At 37.8% G+C, this 12,089-nt stretch overlaps 1 protein-coding gene across 3 annotated transcripts in view; it reads left to right on the top strand.

The window, feature by feature from the left end:
* Nucleotides 1–12,089, top strand: part of ADAMTS6 (ADAM metallopeptidase with thrombospondin type 1 motif 6) — a 171,380-nt gene that overhangs the window by 70,393 nt on the left and 88,898 nt on the right. For all 3 annotated transcript variants that reach the window (XM_086628944.1, XM_086628943.1, XM_086628942.1), the window contains one exon: nt 8,909–9,055. In XM_086628944.1, coding sequence (XP_086485070.1) covers nt 8,909–9,055 — 147 coding nt within the window. The remainder of the gene's footprint in view (nt 1–8,908; nt 9,056–12,089) is intronic.

The raw sequence follows: 12,089 nt of genomic DNA, 5'->3' as shown, positions 1-12,089 counted from the left end.
TGTTCCCCAGCAGTTCAGTGCCCAGCTTGTACTGATACATGGGGTTGTTCTTACCCAGATGCAAGACTCTACACTTGCCCTTGTTGTATTTCATTAAATTTCTCCCCGCCCGACTCTCCCACCTGTCCAGGTCTCTCTGAATGGCAGCACAGCCTTCAGGTGTGTCAGCCACTCCTCCCAGTTTAGTGTCATCAGCAAACTTGCTGACCATGCACTCTATTCCCTCATCCAAGTCAGTGATGAATATGTTGAACAATACTGGTCCCAGTACCGACCCTTGAGGGACTCCACTGGATACAGTCCTCCAACTGGACTCTGTCCCATTGACCACTACTCTCTGGCTTCTGTCCTTCAGCCAGTTCACAGTCCAGCTCACTACCAGATCATCCAGACCACACTTCCTCAATATAGCTGTGAGGATGCTGTGGGAGACTGTGTCAGATGCTTTACTGAAGTCAAGATAGACCACATCCACTGCTCTACCATCATCCACCCACTGGCTGATGTCCTCATAAAAGGCTATCAGGTTTGTCAAGCACAACTTCCCCTTAGTGAAGCCATGTTGACTGCCCCTAACGACCCTCTTATCCTTGATATGCCTAGAGACAGCACCAAGCATAAGTTGTTCCATTATCTTTCCCAGGATGGAGGTGAGGCTGACCGGTCTATAGTTACCTGGGTCTTCCTTCTTGCCCTTTTTGAAGACTGGAGTGACATTTGCTTTCCTCCAGTCCTCAGGCACCTCTCCAGTTCCCCACGATTTAGCAAAGATGATGGCGAGTGGCCTGGCAATGTCATCCGCCAGCTCCCTCAGCACCCGCAGGTGCATCCCATCAGGACCCATGGACTTATGGATGGTCAGGTTGCTTAACCTGGTCCTGGTTGGTCCTCATCAAGCAGGGTTGACTCCTGACTCCTCCTCTATCCTGACTTCCTCAGGAGCCTCAGGGTTCCGGGGCTCATCAGGATAGCCTCCAGCAGTATAGACTGAGGCAAAGAAGGCATTTGGTAACTCTGCCTTCTTCTTATCCTCTGTCACCAGGGCACCCTCCTCATTCACCAGTGGGCCTACATTGCCTCTAGTGTTAGTTTTATCTGCAATGTATTTGAAGAAGCCCTTTCTGTTGTCCTTGACCTTTCTTGCAAGGTTTAATTTCAAGGAGGCCTTAGCTTTCCTAGTTGCTTCCCTGCATCCTCTGACAGCAGACCTATATTCGTCCCAAGTGGAGGAATATAGGTCTGCTGTCAGAGCAATTCTTGCTCTCTTGCTCACCCTGCCTCCTGTCCTATTTTTTTTTTTTTTTGTTAAAGGAACATTGTTTTATGTCTGCATTTGTAATATTACAGGTATAAAAGCAGGCAACTTCTATAAAAAGTCGTCATTGGGACTTTGATTTTAATGATCGTTTGTGCCTATAAAACAAAATGTCATAAACATAAGGCTAGAAAAACAATTCTGGTTTCTATGACATGTTTGTGTTTACAAGATGAAAAAGGCTTGTGTCTAAATATCTGTGAAATATTGTTCGAAGTTTAGAATTTACAATACTGAAATAATTTGTCTAACATGAAAGCATTCTGATCAAGGAAAAGGAATGTAATAACACTTCACAGATCTTAAGAAAAGCGTAAGAAGAATAAATGGGGTGAAAAGGAAGGTTATCGTAACCTTCAGGGCATCATGAATTTCCAAAGGAAATCTGAGCTCAGATGTTTGCTTCCTTATTAGAGCCAAGAATCCACTTTGGCCTACGATGTACAGATCTGATACATTCATACTGTGGCTTTGTGTAGCACACAAACCTTGCTTGATGTTACTCTTGTGGCATGAAAGCTGGATAGCTATGGCAATGTAAACCAGGAGGAGAAGTTTGTGCTCTACTTATTCTAATATTCCCACAGAAGTCTGTCATTTCCCCATAAAAAAGTTCAGGTTTCTGAATAAGTTCCTTTTTTTTTTTAGTAAATGAGAATTTGCTGTGCTTTTAAGAGCTTCATACAGTATTTAATACTAAGTTATGCTAATATATAAAAATTGTATTTGGTGGGGTGTTTGGTCATCAGCCATAACTCAGAGAAGAATGACACTTAGGAAGAGAATAGGAAAAATGTCACAATAAAGTATGCTAAAATTGTTTAATTTCATGGCAAATATGCTTGTTGTAAAGCAACCATTATACAATTAGTTTGCTTCCCAAGTTCTCAGGGAAGTAATATGTTTCATCCAAGTAAAAGTTTTAAATTCTGCATTACTTCAGAATTAAAGATTAGGGATGATCCAGACCATATCTGCAAATGCAGGAAATCAGCAGTTAACCTTAAAATCCTCATTAAGACATGGAAAGAGAAAGTGAAGTAACAAATTAACCTGCATTCCTCCCTTGAGGAGAACAGTGCAATATCACGTAGTTTCAGTAAATGCTATTGATGTTTGTCAGCCTAAATTAAAATAAACTGATTTTTCAAGACCATACTTTGTTATTCTTTTTCTTTCATTTGTAGTGTGATTTAAGGGCGTATTGCAATTTTCATCGTGTTATGAAACTGTAACCTATACTTTTATAACATTGGCCAGAAATATATGGAGACCTACATAGAAAGAAGAGAACTTTCTCTGAAGATGTAGTATGGGGAATATGCTCAAAAAAGTAAAGAAAAATTGCTGACTTTCTATTACTATAAAACCATAAAATACAAAGATCGTATCTTCTCCAAAAATTTACTATAACATCGTTTGACAAATATTTCACTGCTATTAGACATGACAGTAATTAAGAAAGTTACCATGTATGTCCACACAGAAATTGTGCTTTTTTACTGTAGTTCATAGCTCTGATAATGTAGGGAAAAAAAATAATCTTTTATTCTTTAGTAGTAGATTATGTTCACATTCATGCACATCTTGTTGAACAAAATAATGCTGAAACATGCTAGTGTTTGCTTGCTTCCCTCCTTGTATGTGCTCTAATGTCACTAAGAAAAGGCAATTTAAAGCTATGGTAATATTTACAGACATAGGGAAGTTGGCAATTTCCTTATTTTTTCAATGTAGGCTGTCATTCTAAGCTATATGAAATACATACATAGATTTAAATGACATCTTTTAAATTATTGTGATAATAATTACAACATACTATAAAATAAGTGAGTATAAAATTTATGAAAAAGTTTGTATCGAAATAATAATAATAACAATAATAACAACAACAACAATAATAATAATAGCACCTCTCTTATGAAGACAGGCTGAGAGAGTTGGGGCTGTTCAGCCTGGAGAAGAGAAGGCTTCGGGAGGATCTTACCGCAATCTTCCAGTACCCAAAGGAGGCCTCCAGGAAAGCTGGAGAGGGACTTTTTACAAGGGCATGTAGTGATAGGACAAGGGGCAATGGCTTTAAACTGAAAGAGATTAGATTTAGATTGGACCTAAGGAAAAAATTTTTTGCAGTGAGGGTGGTGAGGCACTGGAACAGGTTGCCCAGAGAAGTTATGGCTGACCCATCCCTGGAAGTGTTCAAGGCCAGGTTGGATGAGGCTTTGGGCAACCTGATCTAGGGGAAGATGTCCCTGCCTCTGGCAGAGACGTTGAAACTAGATGATCTTGAAGATCCTTTCCAACCCTAACCATTGTGTGAATCTATGAAAATAAACTACTAATTTTTACAAGCAAATGATAATTCACCCATTAGGTGTTGTATCTCATACAAGAGTACTTGTTCAAGCATGCCTTCCATCTTCTCACTGTAGTAGAAATTTACTGTTAGAATTTTTTGAAGTATTCTTCACTGGTGCACTTTATGACCTTTCCCTGCCCTTTGCTTCATTCTCCATAAATGTTGTGAGAGCAGTGTGTCTAACTAACATGCTGAGGCACTGGAGGGAGTTCTAGCAATGTACCTGGGTCAAGATACTTAGCTTGGAAATGACCCATTTCACTCTTAGCATGTATGTTTATTTTGTCTCTCCTAGTACAAATAATTAATATTATAAAACTTAAGGCTGAAGTTTCTTTTCTCTATTACAAAGGAAGGTTTATTTTTCTGAAAGTGTTACATGTAGTTATTCAGCTGATAATCAGCCTCAGATAATGAACAGGAAGATCAACCAATTGATTCTACAGTTGCTGGTGTTCTTGTAACTTTGTTGCCTGACCTGGCTCAAGATTCTCAGTCTCCAGTACTCTTCTCCCTTACGCTGTTAAACAAGTGGCAGAGCAAAGTAAGAGCTTTAAAAGAATTAGCCAAATTCATGTAATTTGTGAATTAGTGAGTGACTGAAAAATTAACATACCCTGATGTATTTAGAGAAAGGAAGCATTCACGTTCTCTGCAGTTCTGAACGCTCCAAACCCTAAGAAAGCTAGAAAGTGGTTTGATATGCAGATTATTAGTACTACAGTTGGAAAGCAGAGATAATTGATTTTTAATGAGAAAAAGCAGTTCACATTAGTAGCGCATTTCAGGTAACTTCAGTGCTATAAAAGTACATGTTATGCAAAATAAACCTCGGTGAACAGTACTGAGGAGCCCTGAGGAGCATTCAAAATTGGTTTGAATTCTTCTCTGAATCTTAAGTGTTTGTATAATAAATCAGGACGGAAGCATCTTGGCTGTCTCACAAAAATAGCTGCTGTCGTTTCAGATACATCAGCAATAAGTGTTTTGGCAACCATAACCATCATAGTGTAGGACCACCCAACAAATTAGTAACCTCAGCATAAATACAAATGCAACTGTAAGGACCTGCAATATTGTTCCTTTGCAAGATAAAGGAAGGGTAGATGAGAAGTTTACATTCCCATCCTTCCCTCTGCTTTACTCCAGGGTCTCTGATTATCTACTGCTATTTTATGCAGTGCAGCTGAGACTAGTTATCTCCCCTGTGATTTTCGAGGTCAGGTCTTAAGTTGGATGTGTGTTACGAATCATTCCTTCAGATATTTTTTTCAGAAATAAGGAAAAACAGATTGCCAAGGAAAAAAGAATCTACTCCATTACAGATGTTAGTAAATGAAATAGGCACAGAGGACTAGTAAAATGTGCTGCCGCCTTAGTATTTTTTAAGAAGTATACAAACTATGGAGACATTGCAGAAGAGTTTCATTTATGATTTTAAAGTTCTTAGTGTTGCTACATTGCACAGTTCTTAAATGTAATGTAGGTACTTTTTTGGGGAAAAGAAGAGCCATAATACTTGAAAAAAAAGAGCTGCTGGGTTAAACATCTTTCCTTGAGATGGTAGGTGGAAAGGTAACTTCATAGAAAAACTCCTGTGTCACCTGAATACTTCTTACTCTCTCCTCACTCATCTGGCTGTTCTTTTAAAGACAGAATTATACTGGTAGTTTTAGACAGCCTCTTTAAGCCAGTGAAAGACAGGCTGCATCTGTTTAGTGAGTTTGAAAAAGGTAAGTAAATTACAAGAGTAGCTTCACAAAGCGTGTTTTGTGTTCCTTCCTTTCTTCCCTGCCTTCCCACCTCAAGCTAATTGCAAACATGCTTTTTTAAAAGATGTAGCTTTTAATGTAGTGATGACCAAATACAACCAACATGTCCTGATGGAAATAAAACTGGTACTTTGGACAGAAACGTGTTTTCATCTGCAGTCCTGGTCATAGGAGTGCAAATTACTGGGCGGTAATGGCATGCTGCCACTACTGTCTTTGGAAATAGATGACCGTAATTACAAAACCCCTTTCTAAGCATCAGAAAAAATTACCTGCACCTAATGATCACTTTAGATGAGAAGTGGAGGCAAGTAGAAGAGCCTTCTTGGATGGGAATAGAGGATTTGGGTGAATAAATATTTATAAAAAATGAGAATACCATCAGCTCATGAAAAGGCATTGAGTTCCTGCGTGCATCAGGAATCATAGCTTCCATTCACAGGTATAGTCTTTATGAGGCATACCACTGCCGCCATCAGCAACATCATCTTTTTCACAAGGAAAGCTGGTAGAAGAAGGAAAGCTGTTAAACTACAAAGTTTGTTCTTTTTTTTTATAGGACTAAGAGATACAAATTTCATTTCCGAGACAGTTGGAGTCTATAATTTCTTTGACAAATAAAATACACTAACTAGGAATAAGCTGGTTATCAAATACAGCCAGCATGATCCAATTCACCTCTTTCTCACATACCCAAATGCCACTTTCTATGGAGGAGTCATTCATAGAGATTATTAAAAACTAAGGTTTTATATTTTAAGAAATTGTAAATACAATTCTAAAGGAAGTGTTTCTATTTGAAGTGCCTTGAATCCTAGGAAATGATGGCAGTTGAGAACTAGGTCAATAAAGTACATTTTTCATTCTGAAATTGCGATTCAGTTTGTTGCATTGAACATCTAAGTTCTTCCATCCCAAAATATGTGTCAATATTGAAGACTGATCATAATAACTAAGGTTGGTCTGAGAGCTTCATTACAGTGTATACATTGCTCAGAGGAGTTGTTTTTGAAACTGTGTGTTTTGCATGCGAGGGGTATTCTTTGTTTGATGATACAATAATCTGTCAGTCAGACTTTTCCGATGTATAGTACAGCAAATGGCTTTTTGCATTTATGAGATACCATACCCTGAACTAGATGCATGCAGGCATTGCTATAGACTACATATTCCATAGAGAGACATCCCATAGACAAGGAAGTGATGCTATTTTGATGATGTCGTGGGTTAGGCCGACCCCCCACACACAGCCGGTCACTCACCCTCCCCCACCCCCAGGAATGAGGGAGAGAATTAAAGGATAAACGGGAAACCCGTGGGTTGAGATAAGAACAACTTAATACAGATGATTTAATACACAGTGTAGATTCTCACCACCCCCTCGTATGTGAAGCCCGTCTCGTCCCGAAGCTGCAAATCCCAGACAAACTCGAGGACCCGAAATAGAGAGGAGCAGAGAGAGAGAGAGAGTACTCCGAGAGTGGGAGTACTGGGAGAGAGGGAAAAAAAAGGCAATAGAGCAAAAGCGCAGCAAGTGCAAAAGATCAGAAGCGGCGAAAGAGCCAAAGTGCAAAAGCCCTTCTGTCCGGCTGACCCTCACTGTTATACTGGGCATGACGCTGCATGATATGGAATACTAATTGGCCGGTTTGGCCCTCAATCTTAAGTTCCACCACAAATCACAAGGGCAATCGTGTCCCCCTTGTCCCAGCTATGCTCCCCCCTTATCCCGCCGCGCTTCTGCACTCCAGCACACTGAAAAGTCCTTGGAGTTTCATGTCCAACCACAAACATCAGCTTGCTATCAGCATTCTTCTCAGAGCGAGCCTCTGAGTAAAACCAAAACACGGAGCTCTTCTAGCTGCTAAAAAGAAGAGCTAAATGTCTCAGCTAAAACTAGGACAGATGATGAAGTCCTTCTCCAGCCTGTAGGAAACATCCATCATTCACTGATGATCCTTTTCTTATATCCATGCAGTTAATGGGTTTTGGGAGAAATGGTTAGCTATACCTTGTGCATATAGGTTGTTACGATCAGTTGAAGAGGTGAAACAGTACCTAGTGTATCAAAGCTCAGAATAACATGATAGTCTTGTATTTTTATACCAAATTCTGGAGCGTATGTTCAGATTAATATAACACCACTTTCCCCGTTTTCAGTAAAGAAAGTGACATGGACTGGTATGAAGTCGTATTATCAGTAGATAAGTGTCCAGCCTCTAGTCTACCACCATTTGTACCTTCTAGCAGCCAGTCGTAAAAGTTTCTAGAAGATAAAAATGGAGTGCCTCAACACATTTGTGTTCCTGATGGCGAGTAAGAGATCATTCTCTTTAACTACTTTTCTGTCTCATGGTCAAGGAGGCTCCTATGTACCTCACTACCTGTCCCTCTGATTTCATAAGCTTTATGCCATGTTTGGGAAGAAGGAGTGAATTTCACCACAGGTTAATATTTAAAGAAATATTCTCCCCCCCCCCGCCCCCCAAATGATTGAATGGAAATTAATCAAAGATAGAATAAGAAAATGGAGTTACAGAAAAATGTATACAATTAAGAAATACTCTGTTCAGGTGCTTCATTTATGTCAGGCCAGTCAGGTGTACATTGTTGACTGTTTAGGAATAACAGTAATAATTTAACTAAAGATAGTCTGTAATGAAAATCTCTTCAAATAGATGCTCTGTGAATTGTTTTAATTTAATGGTTATGTTGATGATCTATAGCTCCAAGGCTCTGTTTCAGTAGTACAGGATTTAGATGTATGGATTCTTTTACCATGTTTCTTTTTCCAGAGTCATATCATCTTCGTTGAAAACTAATGTATTGCCTGGAAATCTCTGTTGGCCAAGTGCCATCCAGAAGTTTCTTACTGTATTTTCTGCTGATTTTCAGTCATCTTCATTCTGACGTTGCATGACAAAGCAGACCTCTGATAGAAGGGCTCCAGGGCACTCTTTCAGTGGATACAAAGAGGGAGTGTGCATACAGCATGATCCTGGGAATGGCAAAACCCATGTTATTTGTGAATTTTCATTGGCTGCTGTGTACCTGTACTGTACTGTTACAGCAACATCACCTATTCTGTTTGTCCTTATTTACTAATTGAAGTGTGAGGGCCACAATGTATATTCCTTATCCAGGTACAATACCAAATAAGGACTGAGTGCTCTGTATTTATCTTGCAAGAATATTGTTAAATTTTCTTTAAAAGCTTTAGAAAACAAGTAAAATGCTTTCAAAAGTCTGTGCAAGAAAAGAAATTTATGTAATTTTTCATTATTCTGAGATCCGAATAACCTAAACAAAACTTAACTGATCCTGATACTCTGCTAGTTCTCCTGTACTAAGTGTGTTCTTTTAAGTCCAACATGATTTCTGTAAAAGGTGACATTAAGCGTTAAGAGGTGTCTGATGCTGTAGAAGAGTAATGGGCTGTTTTTCTCCTCCTTTTTCTGGCAGTTTTGGTATGAATCATGATGGAATTGGAAATTCCTGTGGGACCAAAGGTCATGAAGCAGCAAAGCTAATGGCAGCTCATATTACAGCAAACACCAACCCATTCTCTTGGTCAGCCTGCAGTCGGGATTACATCACCAGTTTTTTAGAGTAAGTAATCTCTCAAGAAAAATAATGAGTTTTCAAAAAATTGACAGCTTTCAGGATAAATAGTAGAGATACAGTGTCCTGTTCTGATGGTTTACATTTTTAGAATGAACAAACAGAAATATAGCAGGTTGCTTATGAGTTTTATTTTGTAGAGCCCTTTTTCTGTGCAATGGAAAAAACTGCTTCTGCTCCATTCCCCACCTTGCAGTTCTCATTTTTAATCTATTCAAAACATTTTGGAGTGATGATCATATCTTATTACTTCATTAATCTGAGGATGAGAAATAGAGAAGAGAGAATTTGTCTATGAATGATGAGAAGTATTTTTTTTTAAATACGTGCATAATGTGAGGGAATCTTATCATTTAATTCTCCAGATTTTTTTAATGCAGTCTTGTGGGTTTTTATCTATTGATGCTCCTTGGTACCATTGATGAGAATATAAAGATTATAGGACAAAATGGCATACATCTTTATATTAATACCTTAAAGTTGTGTTAATCTATACTTCTGTGGTAATTTTTATCCAGAGTTAAATTGCTACCTGAAATTTTATTTCTGTATGAAAAAATTTAAACAGTCAGAATATGTTAGTCTGAAAAATGTGCTCCTGTCAATTTATATATCAGTATATATGATGCATAATGAAGCCTTTGAATGTGTTTTACATTGTGGAAGAGAAACACAAAACTATGAGTTCACTGAGATCAGATAAATAACAGGGTTTTTTTTGAATGGCATAAGATGGGCTTCATGGGATCAAATGTCAGTTGGTTGGAAGGTTCAGTGTCATCAGTGCAATCATTCCGTTAAGAAATAAAAGTTGTTCAGTAATTTAGACGTTTAACTCTATTTTAGGAGATGGACTTAAACCGGTCAAGTGGTCTAACCAGGAGACTACTAAGAACAACATGAGCTTCTCCTTTTTCAGGGATCTAACCTCAGAATACGGTGCTGTATTCTAAATGTTACCTGAAGGGACCCATCAAGACTGATAAATTTTCTTAAAGTTGGTTCAAATGTAGCTTCCCACACAATGTAGAGAATCTGAATTGGTCTGAAGAGGTGTTTGAGCTTCCTGTAGAGTCAGTGAGCAGAGACAGACAAATGTTTAACATTGGTGCTCTTCAGAGAAAAAACCCTTCTCTTCAGTTATTGTATTAGGCTAGGGCATTTTCTGTCACCCCACTGAATTGTGCCCCCACCCAATTTTCTGTGCTGGAGCATTGAAGATTAGTGTCTAAACTAAAGCACACACAATAAGTCATCCTTGTATATATGTGTGATACAGGTTTCTCACAATATAAATTTATTTTCTCTGGAGAGGTATATATATATTCATTTAACAGTACCATTTTAAAAAAATATAGACAAGGTAGTTCTGTTTTATCATTACCAATGATTTCTATTAATTTAACACTGTTCCCGTCAGTAGTCTTTCTAGTATGTCATGCAGCTTAGTTTTGACTATGACAAAGAATGTGGTTTTCACATCTCTTCTGAGAGATTATTTGACAGCTTAGTAGTTCTGACTGTAAACTTCCAGTTCAGCTATTTTTTAGCGTTTGGGGATTTGTTTCTTACTGTAACAATTCAGCTGTTCTCTGTCTCATGTACTTCTATTTGTTGCTCTCCTCTGATCTCCATTTTGATCTCATAATTGTCCTGACAATAAGTTGTCTATTGATGAAGGCGTAATTCAACAGATAGCTAAGAAGTGATTTCTTATTTATGGATTTAGAGAAAGGAACGTGATAAAATTATGTAGCTTATGTTATGCTGCAAATGTAGTAGAGCTGAACATCTGTTCATAATATTCCTGCAAAGTTTTAAATTTCAACCTGAACAAACTTTCTTGTTTCTTTACTTGATGTGTATACAGTGATCTTTCAAATTTTTGCTGCCAGTTAAAAACATGTTTAGCTTGTGCCTCCTCTACTTTATGTTTAATTTTTAAATTCATTTTATTATTTACTGTTAGTATCTCCAATACTCTTTTCCATTCCCTAGGTTTGATTCATTGTTAAGTTTCATTAAGTCTGTGAGATTCCAGTGAAATTGTAGTTGTATTAACATAAAGCCAGAATAGTACTCTGTTGCATCTGTTCCCATAGTTCTAATCTCTTTAGCTTTTTTTAGATGCTTCACGATCATTGACAGTGTTTGCAACTCTATTCGAATTACTACGGTCTGTGAATTTCATAAAAAAAAGTTACTGAAGAGACTGATATTTGAGCTAAATTAAAAAAAAAATAATCTACACAGAACAGCTTCAATAATAAATGATGTTTTATAATATTTTAGCTATATTTTTCTAACCCAGAACGTAGATGTTATTTTTTTCAAAGCCACCTTGGATAACCATTATTTTATGCATTGCAATTATGAATAGATTTTCCAATTGTATGGAATATTGTGTTAAATAATGTACTAAGAGCCAAAGTTAACTTCTCCTTCACCTACTAATCTTGCAATCTATTTTTAAAAATGTCAGATTTCGCAAAGGTGATCTGTTCATTATAAATCTATGCTTTTTTTTTGTTTGTAGTTCTAATATGCTATAAAGGAATTGATACTTTTTTCCTTAAAATAGTTGTTTTGTTATTTCATAGAGTCTGTAAAACTGTAAGTTTTTCTCCAGTTTCTAGTTTTCTCCCCAGTTTCTCATGCCATCTCCTCAAAGACAGCAGGAAGCTGTTGAGATAGCGTTACACAGGTACCTGCAGGACAGCTGTCAGAAGCCTAGATCATTTCTTTTTACCTATTCACACCTTTCCGTAAGGCAGAACAGCTTTAAGAGCAGGTACTTTTCTGTTGCAACTAATGATCAGTGGGCAAGAAGCACAGAAAAATAGTAGTTTTCATGTGGTAGCAATTCCCTGACTGCTCCTGTAAGAGCAAAACAGTCTGCATCCAGACAGGAAAAATGGTTCCCTTTTTTTCTATACTTCTTAACTTAGCAACAGATGAGGAAAATGCTGATTTAGAGCTTTAGAGGCAAAGCCTCAAGATGTTGTCATCTGTGTCTCCAGAT

The sequence above is a fragment of the Tauraco erythrolophus genome, chromosome Z (genome assembly GCF_009769465.1).
Source record: "Tauraco erythrolophus isolate bTauEry1 chromosome Z, bTauEry1.pri, whole genome shotgun sequence".
Lineage (NCBI taxonomy): Eukaryota > Metazoa > Chordata > Aves > Musophagiformes > Musophagidae > Tauraco > Tauraco erythrolophus.
Note: the sequence above shows the minus strand (reverse complement) of the source record. Positions and strands in the feature narration are given on the sequence as shown.